The sequence below is a fragment of the Procambarus clarkii genome, chromosome 31 (assembly GCF_040958095.1).
Source record: "Procambarus clarkii isolate CNS0578487 chromosome 31, FALCON_Pclarkii_2.0, whole genome shotgun sequence".
NCBI classification, from domain to species: Eukaryota; Metazoa; Arthropoda; class Malacostraca; order Decapoda; family Cambaridae; genus Procambarus; species Procambarus clarkii.
In genome coordinates this window covers 34,701,190-34,726,136 of record NC_091180.1, presented here as the reverse complement: position 1 = coordinate 34,726,136, position 24,947 = coordinate 34,701,190, and the positions used below count along the sequence as shown (strand labels likewise).

General features: G+C 44.7%; 1 protein-coding gene across 1 annotated transcript in view; it reads left to right on the top strand.

The window, feature by feature from the left end:
• Positions 1-2,761: 2,761 nt before the first annotated feature.
• LOC123758927 (dentin sialophosphoprotein-like) overlaps positions 2,762-24,947 on the top strand; it is a 71,506-nt gene continuing 49,320 nt past the window's right edge. The window contains exons 1-2 of the mRNA XM_069334280.1: positions 2,762-2,812; positions 12,419-12,543. Coding sequence (XP_069190381.1) covers positions 2,762-2,812; positions 12,419-12,543 — 176 coding nt within the window. The remainder of the gene's footprint in view (positions 2,813-12,418; positions 12,544-24,947) is intronic.

Sequence of the window (24,947 nt, the reverse complement as noted above, 5' to 3'; positions counted from 1 at the left end):
TCAGAATATTCAGTGCTTTCGTGGTTACCACTCCTCCCGGCTAGACGTTAGCGTGTACTGAGAGAGGTGGTAGCTTAAAGCCAATATTCCAGCACCTCCCATTTAATTTTGTATTGCACTTCTTGTTATTTTATCTTAACGTAACTTTTCATTGTGTCATTTAATTATTCTTATTATTTTGATTGATTGATTTTATTATAAGAATTGGTTTGTCCATTTTTTCATGTTTTGATTTATTTAACGTAATTAAAATTTCATTGTTAAAATTTACTTGTGTTTTGTGTGTCTTCTCCTTACCTTACCACAGACGAAGTTCCAGTTTTTCTATTTTTTTTTATAACTATGTGACGAGGCCATACCCCTAGCCTTAAACAGCCGAACACCAACGCGTTACCGTCACAATATATATATGCAAACAAGCCTGAATGGTCCCAAGGACTATATACAACTGAAAACTCACACCCCAGAAGTGATTCGAACCCATACTGCCAGGAGCAACGCAACTGGTATGTACAGGGACGCCTTAATCCGCTTGACCATCACGACCGGACATAAGGAAGTGATAGCCGAAGCTATTTTAACCACTTCCCCGCCGGCACTCGGATGGTAATCTTGGGCATAGCATTTTATCAAATCACCTCATTACTGTGATAGCTTCGGCTATCACTTCCTTATGTCCGGTCGTGATGGTCAAGCGGATTAAGGCAACCCTGTACATACCTGTTGCGTTGCTCCTGGCAGTATGGGTTCGAGTCACTTCTGGGGTGTGAGTTTTCAGTTATATATTATATTATATATATATATATTCTTCTAGCAGGAATCCCTGCTAGGAGATCTTCAGTTAGTGAAATCGAAGGGAGAGGAACTAGGCCTTACACTAAACCCATCAAAGTGTGAAATCATCTCATCCAGCGAACCAATCATAGATGCAGTACGAACCATATTGCCAGGAGCCCAAGTGATCGCTCCCACCGACAGTGTGCTGCTAGGGGCACCTCTGGGCTCGAGCGCCATTGAGGTAGTCCTCGAAGAAAAGCTGAAAGACCTGAGGAGGATGGAGGGAAGAATAGGGGCTTTGGACGCCCACGATGCTCTGTACCTTCTCACAAGGTGCCTGGCTTTGCCCAGACTGACCTATTTCCTAAGGTGTGCTCCCTCCTTCGACAGCCCAAAATTAATGGAATACGACTCACTCCTAAAGTCAATAACTATGAAAGTGTTAAACCTCTCCCTGCAAGATGACCAATGGGACCAAGCAACGCTCCCAGTTAGACTCGGGGGTATAGGTATTCGCAAGGCGACACAGCATTGCCGGCATTCTTATCCTCGACCAGTGCTACAAGTGAATTAGTGAATTAAATACTACCAGAATACCTAAGAGGCTCCATTGGGATTCGTGATCCCAAATTTATGGAAGGATCTGGTCAGTGGGACACTCTTGCCAATTCACACACTCGACCAACTTTTCCTAACGACGGTAAACAGGCCAGATGGGATAGCCCCATAGTGGAGAACATCGCCACATCATTGCTGGAGACAGCTTCTGGGAAGGACAGAGCGCGTCTTCTAGCTGTGCAAGCGCCCCATGCTGGGGACTTCCTGGTGGCAGTCCCTAATTCCGCCTTGGGCACCCGCCTGGACCATCGGACCCTAAGTATTGGTGTTGCTCTGCGCCTTGCCGCCCCTATCTCCACCGAGCACCGGTGTATTTGCGGCCATGCACGGGCAGACCAATACGGCAGCCATGGTCTCATCTGTCGTAAGACACAGGGAAAGATTGCCAGACATGAAGCAGTCAATGACATCATCAAGAGAAGTTTGGCTACAGCTGGGTGTCCAGCACAAAGGGAACCTCAGTTGTGCAGGCCTGACAACAGCCAAAAACGCCCAGATGGAGTCACCCTGCAGCCGTGGAGAGAAGGTAAACAGGTCGTGTGGGACTACACGTGTGCATCCACATTGGCTGATACCTATCTACCTTACAGCGCAGCTGAGGGAGGCGGGGCAGCCACCTTCAGGGAGACCCAGAAAATCAACAAGTACAGGGACCTAGAACGTTGTTACAGGTTCGTGCCAATAGGCTCTGAGACTCTGGGCGCCTGGGGTAAATGTGCACTTAAGTTCCTGAAGGAGCTGGGCGAGGAACTCATTGGGAGGACTAGAGACCCAAGAGCGGCCAGTTTTATGTTCCAGCGCCTCAGTGTCGCTGTTCAGAGGGGAAATGCGTGCTGTATCTTGGGTACGATCCCAACCTCTGAGGAGCTGGACGAGGTCTTCGAACACTGATTGTTATATTGTTACATATATGTGTGTATTCTCTGTAAACTACATAATAAATATATATATATATATATATATATATATATATATATATATATATATATATATATATATATATACACATATATATATATATATATATTTATTTATTTATTTATGTGTATATTAGGGACAGCTTGTGAACACATGACGGAAATAACTAACATTTCGACACCTATATAATGAGATATTTCGTACACACAACAAAGCCAACCAATCAACGGTCCTAATTCAGTGTCTATCAGCCAATCAGCCTTCTTATCGAAATGGTTCCGTAACCAATCAGCATCCGGTGATTACCACCAGCCAATTTCACGCTACTTTTTTATGAATCAGACAGATTATACTAATATTCGAAATGGTCTGAAAACAATACAGAGACAACAATTCGCTCGTTATCGCGGCCAGTCCGCAATTATCGCCTGGCGTCAGTTCGCGGACAATGCGTAATTCAGCGCGAGGTGTCATTTCTTTGTCGGAGCGGAGAGAAGATGTAATTTGGCGAAGTGAGGATGGTGTTTACAGTGTGTGTGTGGGGAGGGGAGGGGGGCGTGTTTACAATGTGGGGGGCGCCTCCCCCTCTTCTTTTCCCCTCCCCCCGTGTTTGCGACACCTACACTACCCCTGGGGGTGGGGGGCCTAGCCAATCTTCCCACCAACACGTGTGGATATAGTCCACCTGGCCTAACCACCCTGGGAGATGGCCCAGCTGGGAGATGGCCCAGCTGGGAGATGGCCCAGCTGGGAGATGGCCCACATGGGGGAGGTGGCCCAGCTGAGAGATGGCCCACATGGGAGAGGTGGCCCAGCTGAGAGATGGCCCACATGGGGGAGGTGGCCCAGCTGGGAGATGGCCCACATGGGGGAGGTGGCCCAGCTGAGAGATGGCCCACATGGGGGAGGTGGCCCAGCTGGGAGATGGCCCACATGGGGGAGGTGGCCCAGCTGAGAGATGGCCCACATGGGGGGGGGGTGGCAAGTTACTCATTCAACACAACACTCATTTTCCCATCTTCTAACAGACCTCATCACCCTCGTTGAAAATCGAGGAGAAAACCTCTCTCTCTCTCTCTCTCTCTCTCTTTCTCTCTTTCTCTCTTTCTCTCTCTCTCTCTCTCTCTCTCTCTCTCTCTCTCTCTCTCTCTCTCGCTCTCTCTCTCTCTCTATCTATCTAAATTTCAGCCATAGGTATATACATTAAAACAAAATCACATGCTTGGCTGTTTATATATAGAAAAGATGAATATAAATCAAATAGATTATTCTAGAATATTTATCTAACCGCATAGTTTACAAGGGGTTAAGGGTCCGTAACTTTAAAGGGATAACTAAGGGTTGCACATTATCTATTACAAATTGGGGGTGTGGGGAGGGGAAGGAATGGCGCCCAACCACTTAGGGCTGGACGGTATAGAGGCGACGGTCTCGCTTCATGCAGGTCGGCGTTCAATCCCCCGAGACCGTCCCAACAAGTGCGTTGGGCATCATTCCCTATCTCCTTCCGTCCCATCCCAAATCCTTATCCCAGTGTTATATAGTCGTGATGGCTTGGCGCTTTCCCCTTATATACCTCTCTTCCCCCCCCCCCCCCCTCCCTAATCCCGTTTCTTTACGGCTGCAAATCCTTATCCCTATCCTTGGGATAGAGATATCCCTCCCATTGCTCGCAATTGCAGACACACTTTTTTGACTACCATATAATTTTGTTGCCAAATCGCTTTCGTTCCCTTACAAAAAAATTATTGACATGTATAGTAATTCTAGAAACGCTCGAACCGACTCTTAACGCAAGCACAGACTCAAAAAAAAATTATTTCCTTCTATGAAGAAATGTTTACTGTGAAGAAAATTACTATGTAATTACTACTGTATTTACTTCATAGTAAATTACTCTTTACCGGGAGCCGGTCGGCCGAGCGGACAGCACGCTGGACTTGTGATCCTGTGGTCCTGGGTTCGATCCCGGGCGCCGGCGAGAAACAATGGGCAGAGTTTCTTTCACCCTATGCCCCTGTTACCTTGCAGTAAAATAGGTACCTGGGTGTTAGTCAGCTGTCACGGGCTGCTTCCTGGGGGTGGAGGCCTGGTCGAGGACCGGGTCGCGAGGACACTAAAGCCCCGAAATCATCTCAAGATAACCTCAAGATAACCTCAAGATAACCTTATTATGAAGAAAATTCTTTTCTTCATAGAGTTTATTTCTCAATGAGTATATTAGTTTAGCTGTTTCAACCCCGCGTCTGAAGGTAATATATTTATTAATCTTATTACAGGATTAAATCCCTGGGATTTACGACGTTGGTGGGATTTAATTCCCGACGGAGATTTATAAGCAAAATTATATGTGATTTAGAATCTTGTATTGTTGTATGTGTGTGTGTGTGTGTGTGTCAGGTCTCGTGGGTGAAGCCTACTGCCCACTCACTGTGGGTGGTGGTAGTGGTCACTACCCACACTCCCACCCACTGTGGGTGGTGGTAGTGGTCACTACCCACACTCCCACCCACTGTGGGTGGTGGTAGTGGTCACTACCCACACTCCCACCCACTGTGGGTGGTGGTAGTGGTCACTACCCACACTCCCACCCACTGTGGGTGGTGGTAGTGTTCACTACCCACACTTCCACCCACTGTGGGTGGTGGTAGTGGTCACTACCCACACTTCCACCCACTGTGGGTGGTGGTAGTGTTCACTACCCACACTTCCACCCACTGTAGGTGGTGGTAGTGTTCACTACCCACACTTCCACCCACTGTGGGTGGTGGTAGTACTCACTACCCACACTCCCACCCACTGTGGGTGGTGGTAGTGTTCACTACCCACACTTCCACCCACTGTAGGTGGTGGTAGTACTCACCCACACCCCTCCCACAACAACAGACCCCTCCCACAGTAAACGTGGGCACTGTAGGAATTGCCGACACCCTGGCCCCCTGCCTGGGAGGGGGGGCGTGGGGGAACTTATACCATCCCCCTTACCCCCCTATAAGGCCGGCTCGGAGCCAATTGTGTGATATCTTGCTCCAACAGACTGTTGCTTGAAGCATCCCATCGACCCACGTGGCAACACTTAACTAACTCTAAGATGTCCCTCTTAAGATAGTGAGCCATCCTCACTCTAAGATAGTGAGCCCTCCTCACTCTAAGATAGTGAGCCCTCCTCACTCTAAGATAGTGAGCCCTCCTCACTCTAAGATAGTGAGCCCTCCTCACTCTAAGATAGTGAGCCCTCCTCACTCTAAGATAGTGAGCCCTCCTCACTCTAAGATAGTGAGCCATCCTCACTCTAAGATAGTGAGCCATCCTCACTCTAAGATAGTGAGCCATCCTCACTCTAAGATAGTGAGCCATCCTCACTCTAAGATAGTGAGCCATCCTCACTCTAAGATAGTGAGCCATCCTCACTCTAAGATAGTGAGCCATCCTCACTCTAAGATAGTGAGCCATCCTCACTCTAAGATAGTGAGCCATCCTCACTCTAAGATAGTGAGCCATCCTCACTCTAAGATAGTGAGCCATCCTCACTCTAAGATAGTGAGCCATCCTCACTCTAAGATAGTGAGCCATCCTCACTCTAAGATAGTGAGCCATCCTCACTCTTAAGATAGTGAGCCATCCTCACTCTAAGATAGTGAGCCCTCCTCACTCTAAGATAGTGAGCCATCCTCACTCTAAGATAGTGAGCCCTCCTCACTCTAAGATAGTGAGCTATCCTCACTCTAAGATAGTGAGCCATCCTCACTCTAAGATAGTGAGCCATCCTCACTCTAAGATAGCGAGGATAGCCCTACAACCTCAAAAGAAGGGGGTTCGTGGGGGGGTCGAATGAGGGGGGGAGGGGGGAGGGGTATGTTGGGAGAGTGGAAGGTTATCTTTCAACTCTTCCCGTTGTCCCCCCCCTCCCCCTCCCTCCCCCCCTCTCACCCCCTTCCCCTCCACCTCTCACCCTCCACCTCTCACCTCTCCTTTGTTCGAGTCGTAACTCCAGGGAATTTACAGCCGCGCGAGGTGAGTTGCGACTGCGTGGTGTTCATGTCCGCCAGTCCTCGGCCGAGGATCTCCAGAGGTCCCAGCATCCATCTCAAGATTTGCGTCTGCTGAAGGATGCTGTTGCTCATGCAGCAGCGGAGGAGGCTGTTGTCGCGGAGGCTTAGAGGAGGCTTCCGGGGGTTCATAGAGGTTTTCAGAGGGTTCATAGAGGTTTTCAGAGGGACTTTGAAAGTTCCTATATATATAGAGAGAGAGAGAGGGGTCCATCTGGGAGCACCCGGTGCGTAGGTTCGAATCTTCATCACAGGTTTCCTCGATGATATGTGACGATAATGGGATTGCTCTGTGTACTGGGAGAGGTCTTCGCTGAGACGAGCGAACGAGCGGGGAGACAGAACTCCATGAGGAAAACAAACAAGTTATATTGACAGTTTGCTGTGAGGAGCTGTCACGGGTGATTGACGGGAGCTGCTGGTGTTGTTGCGGCCCTGAGCTGTCTCTACGGGGACTGTCTCTGTCTTCCTGCTTGTCTGTCTGTCTCTCTCTCTCTCTCTGTCTCTCTGTATGTGTTTATATGTCTGTGTCCATCTCTCTCTCTCTCTCTCTCTCTCTCTCTCTCTCTCTCTCTCTCTCTCTCTCTCTCTCTCTCTCTCTCTCTCTCGCTCTCTTTCTCTCGCTCTCTCTCGCTCTACCAGGAGTGGTTGTACCCACCACTTTAGATATCACTTGCTACTCAGTCCGTCCTCCTAAGGTGTCCCCAACGTCAAGAAACTGTCGTACTAAAGCGCCCCCTTATCCTAACCTACCAGAGGACCCAAAACAGAAAACGGGACAATATGTCAATTCCACGAACCGCTACCATTTTCTAGTACGACGATTTTTTTGGGGGGGACTTTGGTAGAGTAATACGTCAAAATACGACGTTCTATTAGGAGGACTGGTTGGGGGGGGGGGGGTAATGAGTACATGTCTCTCCCTCTCACTATCTCGATAGTGCCATGGGGGTCCACTCTAACCCTAACTATGGCACTCACCTCAATTACAATCTCAAACAATCCCAAGTCACCGTTCAAAGTTGTATGGGGACTTGAAGCCTCCTGTCGACCCACATGGCAACACTTAACTAACTCTTAGATAGTGAGCCCTCCTCACTCTAAAATAGTGAGCCCTCCTCACTCTAAGATGGTGAGCCCTCCTCACTCTAAGATAGTGAGTGAGTTCACTGAGTTTCAACGACAGTCGAGAGGAACATCCAAATTTCACCACAGGAACGTCAAAATAATGTTCCTTCGATCCCTAAAAATACCGTCATTGCAACCTGAAAATGCTCCCAATGCCCCCCTTTAAATACCCCCCTTCACCCACTTCACCTGACCCACAAATTACCCATGCGATCCCTAAGCAAAATGGATCATATTATCGTATTCAGTAACGTGTCTTACAGAGATAAGGACAATCAACAGCAGCTAAAAAGATGGACCTGGTTGATACCTGGTTGATACCTGGTTGATGGGGTTCTGGGAGTTCTTCTACTCCCCAAGCCCGGCCCGAGGCCAGGCTCGACTTGTGAGAGTTTGGTCCACCAGGCTGTTGCTTGGAGCGGCCCGCAGGCCCACATACCCACCACAGCCCGGTTGGTCCGGCACTCCTTGGAGGAATAAATCTAGTTTCCTCTTGAAAATGTCCACTGTTGTTCCGGCAATATTTCTTATGCTTGCTGGGAGGACGTTGAACAACCGCGGACCTCTGATGTTTATACAGTGTTCTCTGATTGTGCCTATGGCACCTCTGCTCTTCATTGGTTCTATTCTACATTTTCTTCCATGTCGTTCACTCCAGTACGTTGTTATTTTACTGTGTAGATTTGGTACTTGACCCTCCAGTATCTTCCAGGTGTATATTATTTGATATCTCTCTCGTCTTCTTTCTAGTGAGTACATTTGGAGGGCTTTGAGACGATCCCAATAATTTAGGTGCTTTATTGCGTCTATGCGTGCCGTATATGTTCTCTGTATTCCCTCTATTTCAGCAATCTCTCCTGCTTTGAAGGGGGAAGTGAGTACTGAGCAGTACTCAAGACGGGACAACACAAGTGCCTTGAAGAGTACAACCATTGTGATGGGATCCCTGGATTTGAAAGTTCTCGTAATCCATCCTATCATTTTTCTGGCTGTCGCAATATTTGCTTGGTTATGCTCCTTAAACGTTAGGTCGTCCGACATTATTATTCCCAAATCCTTTACATGCTGTTTTCCTACTATGGGTACATTTGATTGTGTTTTGTACTCTGTATTATGTTTAAGGTCCTCATTTTTACCGTACCTGAGTACCTGGAATTTATCACTGTTAAACATCATGTTATTTTCTGATGCCCAGTCGAAAACTTTATTAATATCAGCTTGAAGTTTTTCAATGTCCTCAGCCGAGGTAATTTTCATACTGATTTTTGTGTCATCTGCAAAGGATGATACGAAGCTGTGACTTGTATTTTTGTCTATATCTGATATGAGAATAAGGAAAAGCAGTGGTGCAAGGACTGTACCCTGAGGTACAGAGCTTTTCACTGCACTTGGACTAGATTTTATATGGTTGACAGTTACTCGCTGAGTCCTGTTTGACAGAAAACTGAGTATCCAGCGTCCTACTTTACCGGTTATTCCCATTGACTTCATTTTGTGTGCTATCACGCCATGGTCACATTTATCGAAGGCCTTTGCGAAGTCCGTGTATATCACATCAGCATTCTGTTTCTCTTCTAATGCCTCAGTGACTTTGTCGTAGTGCTCAAGTAGCTGTGAGAGGCACGATCTTCCCGCTCGAAATCCATGTTGGCCTGGGTTATGAAGGTCATTGGTCTCCATGAAATTGGTGACCTGACTCCTAATCACTCTCTCAAATACTTTTATGATGTGCGATGTTAGTGCAACTGGTCTATAATTTTTTGCCAATGCTTTGCTCCCTCCCTTGTGTAGAGGGGCTATGTCTGCTACTTTAAGTGCATCTGGTATCTCCCCCGTGTCCAAGCTCTTCCTCCACACTATACTGAGTGCCTGTGCTACCGGCACTTTGCATTTCTTTATAAATATTGAATTCCATGAGTCTGGACCTGGGGCCGAGTGCATGGGCATGTTTTCAATTTCTTTTTCAAAATTTAGTGCGCTCGTGTTTATATCAGTTATATTTACCGGGGTTTGAATATCCCGCATAAAGAAAATGTCTGGATCTTCCACCTTCATGTTGTTTATTGGAGTGCTAAACATGTCCTCATACTGCTTTTTTAGGATTTCACTAATTTCTTTGTCATCCTCCGTGTATGAACCTTCACTTGTACGAATAGGTCCAATACTGGCAGTGGTTTTTGCTTTTGATTTCGCATATGAGAAGAAATATTTTGGATTTTTCTTTATTTCCTGAATTGCTTTCTGTTCTAACTGCCTTTCTTCAGTTTCATATGAGTGTTTCAATTTCCGCTCGATTTCTTCAATCTCCCTATTTAAATTATTCCTTCTTTGACGGGAAATTCGTGTCTGCATAAGCAGTTCCGTTATTTTTTTCCTGCGTTTATAGTGTCGTCTGCGTTCTCTTTCTACGTTAGATCTCTTTCTGGCTTTCCTCAAAGGAACATGTTTCAGACAGACTTGATACGCTTCTGAAGTAAGTTTTTCTATTCCTTCTGTAGGACTTGTATTATTTAGAACAGTTCCCCATGGAATGTTTGTAAGTTCCCTGTTTATTATCTCCCAGTCTATCCTTTTATTATTAAAATTGAATTTACTGAATAGCCCCTCTCGCTTTATCAACGTTTTAGGTCTATTCTGAGTATTGATGGTCGTTTGCACTTCAATGAGTTTGTGATCTGAGTATGTGGTATCTGATATCGTAATGTCTCTGATAATGTCTTCATTGTTCGTAAAGACCAGATCTAGAATATTTTCATTTCTCGTTGGCTCCGATATCTGCTGATTGAGTGAAAATTTGTCACAGAATCTAAGTAGTTCTCTAATCTGTGGTTGGTTAGGTCCTGATAGACTTCCTGGTATAATATTATTGTTTGCTATTTTCCACCTGAGACTAGGCAAGTTGAAGTCACCTAGGAAAATAATATCAGGTATCGGGTTCTCCAAATTATCAAGGCTATTCTCTATTTTGCTTATCTGTTCTGTGAATTCCTCAGCCGTTGCATCTGGCGGTTTGTATATTAGTATAATCACTAAATTTATTTTCTCTATTTTTAATCCCAGTACCTTTACCACCTCATTTGTAACGTTTAGGAGCTCCGAGCATACAAGGTCTTCCCTAATATACAGACCCACTCCTCCATGTGACCTAATTTTCCTATCACACCTGTATAGGTTATATCCTGGAATCCAGATCTCACTGTCCAACAATTCCCCTGCATGGGTTTCTGTGAAAGCTCCAAATACTGCATTTGACTCCGTGAGGAGGCCATTTATGAACTGTACTTTGTTGTTTGTTCTTGTTTTCAGTCCTTGTATGTTGGCAAAGATGAATGAGGTTACTCTATTAGTGATAGTTTGAATGGGAGACTTTTTCGGCACGTCCATTAATCGTGGACATAATGAGTTTGTTCTGACCAGTACTGATTGTCGTAGGCAGTTTTCTGTCGTAGTTGTAGTTCCTTTTCGGTGGGTAATTGTATCTGTAATTCTGGAATGCCAGTGGATCTGTCATCCAGTTCCATACACTCTCCATGCTGCTCCTTTTGAATTCTCTGCCGGTCTGGTATAAAAAATTTATAGAGTTTCCTCCAAATTCATTATCCTGCTTGCCACTCTTTATGTAGCGTTCCGTGCCTTGCACGTGAAAGTGTGGGCAGCTAAGGTCATAGCATTTTCTGTCCTCCAGTGAGGTTTGGCACATGTCAGGATGGAAAAACCTACATATTGATCCAAATCGACACTCACCTTTCCTAAGCATATTTAAACATTTTTTGGGATGTTGGTAACTGCATTCTAATCCTTTCTTATTACCAGCATATCTATGTCTGCATATGCCCTTTGCATAAAATTTGCATAAGTCTGTCCTTCTGTTCTGAATTGCTCTATCGAGAACCGTCGTGGTGTCTGTACCTATCGAGCTGTCAGGTACACTTTCTAGTTTAATGTCATCTACATCCAGGCCTACTGAGTCAGAGTTTGCAACTTCCTGAGTTTCAGCCTCAGTTTCATCCCTGACTATAGCCTCCGCCCCTTGTATATTAGAATTGTTGTTCCTTTCCCACTCCTTCTGGATGGCTGGTAGGCTTCCAATGAATGATGTTTTCCGTTCATGCGTCATGTTATCTAGAAGGTTTTTTAGGATATTCCAAGCTGGCAGGTCATTTTTACACACCCAGAGCAAGTGGCCATCTCTCAGTGCCGTAGTGTTACTCACTCCTGTACAAGCCGAATGGAATCTAGTCTTACAGATATAACATTCAATTCCCGTTACCTTCGTCTTTAAGAAGTTGTTACAGTGGCCACAAATTTGTTTATTTACTCCCATATTGCCTTGTTTTGTTGTATATATCTATATATTTATAATATTATATGTATATTGTATATTCGTAACAATATATATGTATATATATTTATATGTTTAATATTATAATATTATATGTATATCGTATATTTTAATATTATGTATGTTATTTTGTTCAAACTTTATGGCAGGTACTTAGCGTAGGTAGCGAGGCTGGTCCCCCGGTCAGTACAGGTGACCTCTTGTGGCCCAGGTTGATGTCACCAGTTTCCAGTTACCCGATTTATAACCACTGATGCCGCCTCTTGCCACTATTCTATATTTATAATATTCACTTCCAACTTATATGTTGTTGTGATACCCGTTCCACATCACTGTTCCACGAATCACCGTTCACTATTTTTTTTTTTTCGTTTTTCGTTTTCGGACCACTCTTGCGGTGGGCCCCAAAGAAAGGGGGTATGTGGAGGCCCCCAAATAAGGGGTGCGGAGGGTCCCCCCCTTAGAGAAGGGGTCCTGAGGGCGGTGCAGAGGGACCCTTAACTATATAAAGATAACTAAAGGAAAGAAAAGGTATCCCTTCCAGATATTTCCCACGCCAGGGAGATGATGAAGATAATCTCTTAAGGAGAAAAAGAAGGAAGAGAAGAAGAAGGAGGAGGAGAAGAAGGAGAAGGAGAAGAAGGAGAAGAAGAAGAAGAAGAGAAGAAGAGGAGGAGGAAGCAGCAACAGAAGAACCAGTCTCACCTATAAGTACGTCCTTCATACTCCACTATGTACACTTGGCCTGTTATTCTGGGTGATACATTAATCCTCCTTCCAGAGTAAGCAATTTCCCGCCTGAATTATGAATCTTTAAGGCCTAATTGAAGGCCTGTTGGCGTGTTTATTTACCCGAGTAACAAATTGGGATCAGCCATGGTGGTTTTCTGTAACCCAAAGTCCCTGTTATTTCGCAATTTATTTCGGGAATGAAATAGGCATTTTCTGATGGAGTGGGGACGAAATTGGGGTCGATCGCTCCGTCGAAGAAATTGAAGTCGACTTCGGCGGACTTCGCGGCCTGGATTGGTCGTACGATTGATGAAATGGCCATCATTAGGTCGCGATTTTCGGTCTTAGTTGCGGTTTGCGGCGAGCACAATATTGATGTATGGGGAGTTGTGAGGTATAGTGAGGTATAGTGAGGTATAGTGAGGTATTGTGAGGTATTGTGAGATATAGTGGCGTGGGAGGGCGGTGCTGCTCTTGTGGTCAGGCTTCCCGCCGCCAGCTGCCCTTAGAGCCCCTGCCTTCCGTCCTTATAGAGCCCTCCCTGCCTTCCGTCATTAGAGCCCCTGCCTTCCGTCCTTATAGAGCCCTCCCTGCCTTCCGTCATTAGAGCTCCTGCCTTCCGTCCTTATAGAGGCCTCCCTGCCTTCCGTCCTTATAGAGCCCTCCCTGTCTTCCGTCTTTAGAGCTGCTGCCTTCCGCCCTTAGAACCTTCCCTGCCTATATATACACACATACACACGCACTCATCAATTGATAGTTGAGAGGCGGGACCAATGAGTCAGAGCTCAACCCCCGCAAGTACAACTAGGTGAGTACACACACATAGTATATATATATATATATATATATATATATATATATATATATATATATATATATATATATATATATATATATATATATAATATATATTTATATTTATCTATATATCCATATTGTGCATCCTGTGGCCAGACTTGATGAAATAATATTTTAAGAGCCAAAAATCTCAAACACATTATAAAGCTGAGCTAAAAATATGCTTAAACAAATTAGTGGATAATTTAAGCCCCAGACCACAGGCAAACAATGTTAAATTACAGATAATAACGTTAGAAAATTACTAGATTAAAAAAAGGTCTAGGATACTCAGGTACTAATTCCGTGGAGGTGAGAGGCAGGTGTAATCATACTCGCTAGTATAGCCGGTTATACCTGATAGAGTAATTAGCATAGACAAAAGAGCTTTTTTTCCTGTATTTTAATTTATAGTGCCAGCGTTATATAGGGGGTGGTTTTTGTGGCACTTAAGTGCCTGGTTATCGTAGGTAAGGAGAGTGTCTGGGGTAATTATGTCTTAGACTTAACAATGGTGTCATGTTGATTGTCTTCAGGTGAGGGGGGGGGGGAGGGGAAGACAGGTGTCTTGAACCGTGTGTGGAAGAGTGTTGAACCATGTGAAGAGCTATGTGTAGCAGAATGTGTGGGGTGTAGTACATTTTTGGTTAAGTATAGTTCATTTATTATATACTTCCATCCCCATCTTGTGGGTGGTGTAGGATGATATATATATATATATATATATATATATATATATATATATATATATATATATATATATATATATATGTCGTACCTAGTAGCCAGAACTCACTTCTCAGCCTACTATTCAAGGCCCGATTTGCCTAATAAGCCAAGTTTTCCTGAATTAATGTATTTATTATAATTTTTTTCTTATGAAATGATAAAGCAACCCTTTTCTCTATGTATGAGGTCAATTTTTTTTTATTGGAGTTAAAATTAACGTAGATATATGACCGAACCTAACCAACCCTACCTAACCTAACCTAACCTATATTTATAGGTAAGGTTAGGTTAGGTAGCCAAAAAAAGCTAGGTTAGGTTAGGTTAGGTAGGTTAGGTAGACGAAAAAACATTAATTCATGAAAACTTGGCTTATTAGGCAAGTCGAGCCTTGAATAGTAGGCTGAGAAGTGCGTTCTGGCTATTAGGTACGACATATATATATATATATATATACATATATATATATATATATATATATATATATATATATATATATATATATATACATATATATATATATATATATATATATATATATATATATATATATATATATATATATATATATATATATAAGTATTCCTTCTTTAAAATGAATAATCATGAGTGAGGATAAAATTGGTGCCAAAATGAAAAAACTGATTTTACTATAGATTATATGCATATATATGCATTGAAAAACTGAATGGGAATTCAAATATATCATTTTATGCCTGAATTTTTGGTTGTTATTTTTTTGGGGTGAGTGAGAAAGTGTAAAAAATATTTATATCATAAATCACTTCACAAAAAACAAGTTTATTATGCTACGTCAATCACTCGTAACCTGCGAGAATCAACTGAGAAACAAACTAGAAGAAAGTTTGAAATCTTGAGATGATTTCGGGGCTTAGCGTCCCCGCGGCCCGGTCCTCGACCAGGCCTCCTTTTTGCTACACATCCCCCAGGAAGCAGCCCGTAGCAGTTGTCTGACTCCCAGGTACCTATTTACTGCTAGGTGAACAGGTGGCATCGGGGTGGAAAGAAACTTTTTGCCCATTTGTCTCCGCCTCCACCGGGGATCGAACCCGGAACCTCAGGACTACGAATCCGAAACGCTGTCCACTCAACTGTCAGGCGCTCTGACAGCTGATGGAAGAGAATGGAATGGAGAAATTTTGTCCCAATCGTTCAGTTTGCCACGAAATGAAGGTCCTTCGTGAGGGTCAAGGTCAAATCAGAGGGGTCATATCTTAAGCTAGCGAGTAGGTGAAAAATAATGGTCAGGTCTGGCATTATAACGTGATTAAAGAATAAAAGTTACTGCCTTTGAATAAGAGGTTATCGTCCCCTTATTTCCTGCCAGTGCTCTCCTCACACACTAAAACACAATCGACCATTTGAACTTCTGGGCCATTATGAATGCTATACTTTGTCGAATATAAATGATTTATTCCATGTTATAATTATGCGTATAATTAGGCCTAGGTTTGGTTAGATGTTTTTGTTCGGTTGGCAATGATTTGTATTTATTGTACCCCGGGTTATGGGGTTAAACGGAGGAGCGAGTCGATCACAAGATATGTAAAATGAAAACTTCGAGAAAAGGTTGAACAGGTGTTGAACGCGTACAGTTCACTCATAATCAGGAATGGTTGGAAAGGGAAAAGAAAGGGGGGGGGGGGATAAGGAAGAGTAGTTCGGTAGTTGGTTAACAACCATTTGGCCAAAATTTGTGAGGATTAATGCATGGCTCAACTGGTTTTGAACTCCCGACGTTCAAATGGAACATCGTACCTTAAATACCATTAATTACCAGCAGCAGAACGTTATTACCAAGTCACCCACACTAACTACCCTAGGCCTAAACAACGCAGCAAATTCCAATAAGACTAATAATACTTATTTCTTAGAAAACTGTATTTTTTATTACATGGAGTGATACAGCCTGAGGACAGGCCGTCTTCAAGAGCTAATTGTCAACATCAATACATACATACATACATACGTACATACATACATATATACATACATACATACATACATACATACATACATACATACATACATACATACATACATACATATATAAGAACAAAGGTAACTGCAGAAGGCCTATTGGCCCATATGAGGCAGCTCCTATTTATAACCACCCAATCCTAATACATACATACACCGACGGTGTATTCCCGATTCTCGGTGAGAATACACCGAGTGTGTACATTAGTCTTGTACGCAAGTAAACTTGCTTGTTAATAAGTGCAGGGTGGTGTAATGACATTAAAAACTCCCCTCCATTTTTTTTTTTATTAACATATTAGGTACATCTGCATTAGTGCAGCTACCCTAGACTATATGAAGTGGAGTACAGTGTGTCAAAAAAGCTAACTAGGTGATGCTAAAAAATCCCCATCACACAGGATGGTTAGTCATACAGAGGCATGTGATAAGCGGTCTGCACTGGCAGACTCCGGATGCATTTTGAGGATATCAACAACACAAGATTGAATAAGGTAGCAGTGGTAATACAAGTCCCCATTTCGCAGGATGGTTAGTCATACAGGGCCATGTGTTTAATAGCCTGCACTGGCAAATTTTGGGTATACTGTGAGGATATCTTCAAGAATACGCGAGTGAATAAAGTAATTGCAAAGCTCCAGGTACCTCATGCCAACTGGTCTGAAAGGTCTAATAACTGGGCATTCAGTGATGTAGTGCGGGAGATCATGCCGTAGTTCCTGCTCACAGAGTTTGCAACTGGAGTGCTCAGGATTGGGAGACCCGTCACCTGCAGCCACCTGCCACAGGTAACGGTAACCCAACCTGATCCTTGCAACCACTGTGTCGCACAGTCTAGTGGACGTTTTGTGCTGTCCATAGATGTAGGTTTCAGATCTGAACAAATCATAGCTTTTTATACTAGTACTTTCAGGTCGTTGGGAGTCAGTAAGTTCTTTCCTATCAGATCTGAATGTTTGGACCAATACAGTTTTGACAGCAGAGATGGGGATACCTAGATCTAATTCAACTTCAAACTTGTTACACGCTAATTTGGCTGCAATGTCTGTCTCATTATGATGGGTTATATTTATGTGTGAAGGTATCCATACAAAGGAGATTCGAGACCCTTTACTCTGTGCATCAATTAGGTCATTTATAATTGGGAGTATGAGGTTCTTGCTGTCGATCTTCCAAGAGAAGTTTTCGATTGCTTGAAGAGCAGACTTTGAATCGCAGAATATTATTCCTCCTCCAATGTTTTTTAATGTGCTGGTTGCTAAATGTAATGCTGCTAGTTCTGCTTGTGTGGAGGTCAGCCAGTTGTTTAACCTGACACTGACAGACTTTGTGCAAATATTATTTCTATAAAACCTACATGCCGCTGCAGTCCGTCCAGTAGAAGACTGGACTGAGCCGTCGGTGTAGACACAGTGCTCGTGAGATCTTAGACTCTCGATGGAGGAGGCAATTGTTTCAAGAGTGACAGCTTTGAGTAGAGCAAGATTCTCATTATCTTTCTTGGTGACAGGTGTGTATGATACTTGAATGGAAGGGTACAGATAAAGAGGAATATCAGAGACAGGTAGATTGCACTTAAAAGGAATGTTAAGTTTAATGAGATTGTAAGCATTGCTTCTCAGCCAATTATCATAAAAGGAGTGAGTTGGTATGTCGGCACCAGTCAAAAGGGTGTTAACAGCACTAAATAATTTGTCTCTGAGCAATGCAGGAGATGTAGGGTCTCTCATGACTTTAAGGCAAAAGGTAGTGTTAACTTGCATTATTCTCTCTAGTATGGTTGGAAGCTTCAGTTCTTCCCTCATGTTGATGATTCTTGTGCATCTTGGAGCACCAAGAATTATCCTCATGGCCTCATTCTGTACTACTTCAAGTTTGTCCAACACAGAGGAGGGGAAATTAATTAAGTGCAGAGCATTATAATCAACGAGAGATCTAACAAACATCATATAGAATAGTCTAGCATATTTAATATTGGTACCAATATTCTTACCAGTAAGTGTTCTCAATGGCTTTAGTCTTTCTTTTAACCTACGGTGTAGATCATTTACAATGTCACTGTTAATACCAACTCCAAGGTATTTGTGCTGCCCACACGTTTCAATGTTCTGGTTGTTGACCTTGAAAGCTATAGGGACACGAGTTTTCTCTTTGGGATGGAGAACTCTGGATTTAGTTATAGAGATAACAAGACCGCATTCAATGCTTTTAGCAGCGAATGAATCAAGTAGAGCTTGCAGTCTAGTTTGGGAATTTGCAACAATGCATATATCATCGGCATAACAAATGACGGCTTCGTCAGGTATTTAGAGGTCAATTGGCCTTATAAACTCTACGGATACTAAATCATCACTTTCGGCACCATCATTACCACCGCCCTCGTTGGCACTACCCCTCTTAGTGGCACCACCACCACCCTTACTGCCACTGTGCCAAAGCACAGGCACCCCCATCAACAGACAAAGCTGGAGAAAGCCAGAAATATGTCACCAGACTAGTTCCGGTACTGAGAGATTTAACATACAAAGACTAAAGAAGTTAAACCACACGTCACCAGCAGGGAGATGAAATAGAGGAGACATGATCACCACATGCAAAATATTTTCAGGGAGGAATTAACAATGCAGATAAGATTAGATTATAAGGAATTGGTGTTTTAAGAATAAGGAGACACAGGTGGAAACTATAAGCACCTGACTGAACCACATTGGGAGGATTGACTGACAACTGAGTGATTGACTCATCTCTAACTGTCCGCACCTAGTCACCCAGCAGTAACTGGAGACCTGGTCATTATAAACAGTTAACAGGACGTGTTCCAACGAACGCCCCAGATAAGGTTTAACAAGACCTGAGGCAAGGAAAGGATCTTAGCCTGCTAACAGCAACCAGAAGCCTTCGACTTATAAAACTTCAAATGTAGATATGCCAGTGACCAAACCGTTTGGAAATACACACACACACACACACACACACACACACACACACACACACACACACACACACACACACACACACACACACACACACAAACATATATATATATATATATATATATGTGTATATCACGAAAATAAACACGTGATTAAGAATGTGACAATGTCAGACCACGGAGGAAAGGAATTTTAAGGAAATTTTCCTGTTTCATTTTTCCTCCGTGGTCTGACATTGTCATATATATATATATATATATATATATATATATATATATATATATATATATATATATATATATATATATATATATTAGTAAATTTTGGTAGCAGTCTTTCCTGTAGACATATATTATTAAATATGACCGAAAAAGTAAGATTAATAATTCTAACACGAATTTTCTCGATCTTTCTTACGTTTCTTTTCACTGTTGGTGGTAATTCAAAAATCAATTCTCCAAAATTCATTTTTATTTCTAGTCTGACGCGACACTTGAGCGCGTTTCGTAAAACTTATTACATTTTCAAAGACTTTAGTTTACACATACACAACTGAATAGAACTTACACATCTTCGATTTGTTTATATCTACATTTGAGTGAGGTGGATGGGGTGAGGTGGTATTAATAGGGTATTAAATTCCTAAACACAAGACAGAACACGAAAGAATGGGTATTGAATGGAAGTGATTGTAGAAAGCCTATTGGTCCATATTTCTTGGTGCTTCTATATTGGAGCGGAGTCTTGAGGTGGGTAGAATATAGTTGTGCATTAATTGACTATTGATTGCTGGTGTTGACTTCTTGATGTGTAGTGCCTCGCAGACGTCAATCGATGATTTCTGTGTTGTTTACTAGGATTTCTCTGGCGATGGTTTGGTTGTGGGAAGAGATTATATGTTCCTTAATGGAGCCCTGTTGCTTATGCATCGTTGCTTATGCATCATATCCATTATATATATACATGTATATATATATATATATATATATATATATATATATATATATATATATATATATATATATATATATATATACTTTAGAACACTTTTCCACCAGGAGACTCGAACCCTAGCCAGCACAGAAGCCTTCCAGCAACTGGCATAACAGGTACGCCTTTAACCCACTGCACCACGCTCAGACCCTTAAAAGAGATGGTAATTTCGGAGTATTTATACACACCAAAGACCACCATCTCCCAAGAGCACTAGAGTAAGTGAGGGGTCATTCATTGTTGTGCATCAAGCATAGACACGGTGTTCTCCCATATTATCAGGGACTTTATGAAAAACGTAAAAATGACCCCTCACTTGCTCTAGTGCTCTTGGGAGATGGTGGTCTTTGGTGTGTATAAATACTCCGAAATTACCATCTCTTTTAAGGGTCTGAGCGGTGGTGCAGTGGGTTAAAGGCGTACCTGTTATGCCAGTTTCTGGAAGGCTTCTGTGCTGGCTAGGGTTCGAGTCTCCTGGTGGGAAAGTGTTCTAAAGTTGTAAATATATATATATATATATATATATATATATATATATATATATATATTCATTCTTCGTTACAACCCGTTGAAGATGTAACGTCACCCACTAGAGCACATCACCCACTAGAGTACACCACCCACTAGAGCACATCACCCACTAGAGCACACCACCCACTAGAGCACATCACCCACTAGAGTACACCACCCACTAGAGCACATCACCCACTAGAGTACACCACCCACTAGAGCACACCACCCACTAGAGCACATCACTCTCTAGAGCACACCACCCACTAGAGCACATCACCCACTAGAGCACACCACCCACTAGAGCACATCACCCACTAGAGTACACCACCCACTAGAGCACACCACCCACTAGAGCACATCACTCTCTAGAGTACACCACCCACTAGAGCACATCACCCACTAGAGCACACCACCCACTAGAGCACATCACCCACTAGAGCACATCACCCACTAGAGCACACCACCCACTAGAGCACATCACTCTCTAGAGCACATCACCCACTAGAGCACATCACCCACTAGAGCACATCACCCACTAGAGCACACCACCCACTAGAGCACACCACCCACTAGAGCACATCACCCACTAGAGCACACCACCCACTAGAGCACATCACTCTCTAGAGCACACCACCCACTAGAGCACATCACTCTCTAGAGCACACCACCCACTAGAGCACACCACCCACTAGAGCACATCACCCACTAGAGTACACCACCCACTAGAGCACACCACCAACTAGAGCACATCACCCACTAGAGCACATCACCCACTAGAGCACACCACCCACTAGAGCACACCACCCACTAGAGCACATCACCCACTAGAGCACATCACCCACTAGAGCACATCACCCACTAGAGTACACCACCCACTAGAGCACATCACCCACTAGAGCACACCACCCACTAGATCACATCACCCACTAGAGCACATCACCCACTAGAGCACATCACCCACTAGAGCACACCACCCACTAGAACACACCACCCACTAGAGCACATCACCCACTAGAGCACATCACCCACTAGAGCACATCACCCACTAGAGCACATCACCCACTAGAGCACATCACCCACTAGAGCACACCACCCACTAGAACACACCACCCACTAGACCACATCACCCACTAGAGCACATCACCCACTAGAGCACACCACCCACTAGAGCACACCACCCACTAGAACACACCACCCACTAGACCACATCACCCACTAGAGCACACCACCCACTAGACCACATCACCCACTAGACCACATCACTCACTAGAGCACATCACCCACTAGACCACATCACTCACTAGAGCACATCACCCACTAGACCACATCACTCACTAGAGCACATCACCCACTAGACCACATCACCCACTAGACCACATCACTCACTAGAGCACATCACCCACTAGACCACATCACTCACTAGAGCACATCACCCACTAGACCACATCACTCACTAGAGCACATCACCCACTAGACCACATCACTCACTAGAGCACATCACCCACTAGACCACATCACCCACTAGACCACATCACTCACTAGAGCACACCACCCACTAGACCACATCACCCACTAGACCACATCACTCACTAGAGCACATCACCCACTAGAGCACACCACCCACTAGACCACATCACCCACTAGAGCACATCACCCACTAGACCACATCACTCACTAGAGCACATCACCCACTAGACCACATCACTCACTAGAGCACATCACCCACTAGACCACATCACTCACTAGAGCACATCACCCACTAGACCACATCACTCACTAGAGCACATCACCCACTAGACCACATCACCCACTAGACCACATCACCCACTAGACCACATCACCCACTAGAGCACATCAACCACTAGACCACATCACCCACTAGACCACATCACTCACTAGAGCACATCACCCACTAGACCACATCACTCACTAGAGCACATCACCCACTAGACCACATCACTCACTAGAGCACATCACCCACTAGACCACATCACCCACTAGACCACATCACCCACTAGACCACATCACCCACTAGACCACATCACTCACTAGAGCACATCACCCACTAGACCACATCACTCACTAGAGCACATCACCCACTAGACCACATCACCCACTAGAGCACATCAACCACTAGACCACATCACCCACTAGACCACATCACTCACTAGAGCACATCACCCACTAGACCACGTCACTCACTAGAGCACATCACCCACTAGACCACATCACTCACTAGAGCACATCACCCACTAGACCACATCACTCACTAGAGCACATCACCCACTAGACCACATCACTCACTAGAGCACACCACCCACTAGAACACACCACCCACTAGAACACACCACCCACTAGACCACATCACCCACTAGAGCACATCACCCACTAGAGCACACCACCCACTAGAGCACACCACCCACTAGAGCACATCACCCACTAGAGCACATCACCCACTAGACCACATCACCCACTAGACCACATCACCCACTAGACCACATCACTCACTAGAGCACATCACCCACTAGACCACATCACCCACTAGAGCACATCACCCACTAGAGCACATCACCCACTAGAGCACATCACCCACTAGAGCACACCACCTACTAGAGCACATCACCCACTAGAGCACATCACCCACTAGAGCACACCACCCACTAGAACACACCACCCACTAGAGCACATCACCCACTAGAGCACACCACCCACTAGAGCACACCACCCACTAGACCACATCACCCACTAGAGCACATCACCCACTAGAGCACACCACCTACTAGAGCACATCACCCACTAGAGCACATCACCCACTAGAGCACATCACCCACTAGAGCACATCACCCACTAGAGCACACCACCTACTAGAGCACATCACCCACTAGAGCACATCACCCACTAGAGCACACCACCCACTAGAACACACCACCCACTAGAGCACATCACCCACTAGAGCACACCACCCACTAGAGCACACCACCCACTAGACCACATCACCCACTAGAGCACATCACCCACTAGAGCACACCACCTACTAGAGCACATCACCCACTAGAGCACATCACCCACTAGAGCACACCACCCACTAGAACACATCACCCACTAGAGCACATCACCCACTAGAGCACACCACCCACTAGAGCACACCACCCACTAGACCACATCACCCGCCAGAAACACCAAATCTGACCATCAACAACAACCAATCAAGACAGCAAAACAACCCCCCCCCCCCTCCCTCCTCCAAGACAAACAAGCTAACGGAACATCTCCCCAGAAATAAAAACGCATCGATAATAATAAAATAATAAAAAAAAATAAAAAAGAACGCCCCGACCTCCTGCGCCATAAGTTCAGGGGAAACTGTTCGTTTTCATACCAACACAATGGCTATCCAATCGAGCCCAATCTTCCCGTAATGGCATCGAGTCTGGTCAAAATCCAATAAGTATTCCAGCGGAACCCCTTGGGCTCGGCCCTGTTGTTGCAGGTCTGACCTCTATCCCACTCTCTCCCTTCCGACAAACTACATCACTTCTGTATTCATGGCGCTCCGGATACAACTTGCGACGCGTTTGTGCTGTCGCTTGTCGCGGGGGGATGGGGGATAGGGGCTGGGTTTCCCGCGCTTGTCGACTTGGGGATGGAATTGGCGCGAGGTGACGACGACGACGCCGCCGCCCTCGCGCGCGCGGGAATCTTCTTCTTCTTCCTCCGCGTGGAGTGGTAGTTTTGATATCAAAATTGACCCCCAATCGCCCCGTTTGAGAGGCTATCAGCGTCCCCAGAATGGCTTGTATCAGCCGCCTGTGCTGGGGGGAGGGTGGCGGGATGGGACAGGGAGGGTAGCGATGTGCAGGAATGGAATAGAGAAGGGTGTCAGGGAATGAGCCCGATCGGGGGATGGGAGAGGAGAGAGAAGTGGCGGTAACCCCACACGATTGTAGGAAGGGCAGGGGTGAGGTGTGTGATCAGGGAAGAGAGGAATCAGGGAGGACTACAAGGAACCAGAGTAGGTCTGAGAATTCAGGCCAGAAGAGCATCCAGGAACTGACCCAGCAGGTACTAAAGGTCTGGGTTTGTAGGGGGGGGGGGGTCTGCCATGGAACCGGTCATGTGTAAATGAGATCACTTATACTGCTCCTACCCCTTCCCACCCGACCGCCAATGTTGGGCACTTACCCAATAGTAATCACTGTATAAAGTTAAATGAAGCTAGTCCCATAATTCGATCTATACGTCGGTAATCTCGGCCTCTTACGCACATGATCGACATCTACATCTACCCCCCCCCCCCTCTCCCCCTCTCCTCTGTCTATCACCCTCATCACTCTTCCCTTCCTGTCTCCTCCCTCTCCTTCCCTCCGTCCATATCTCATC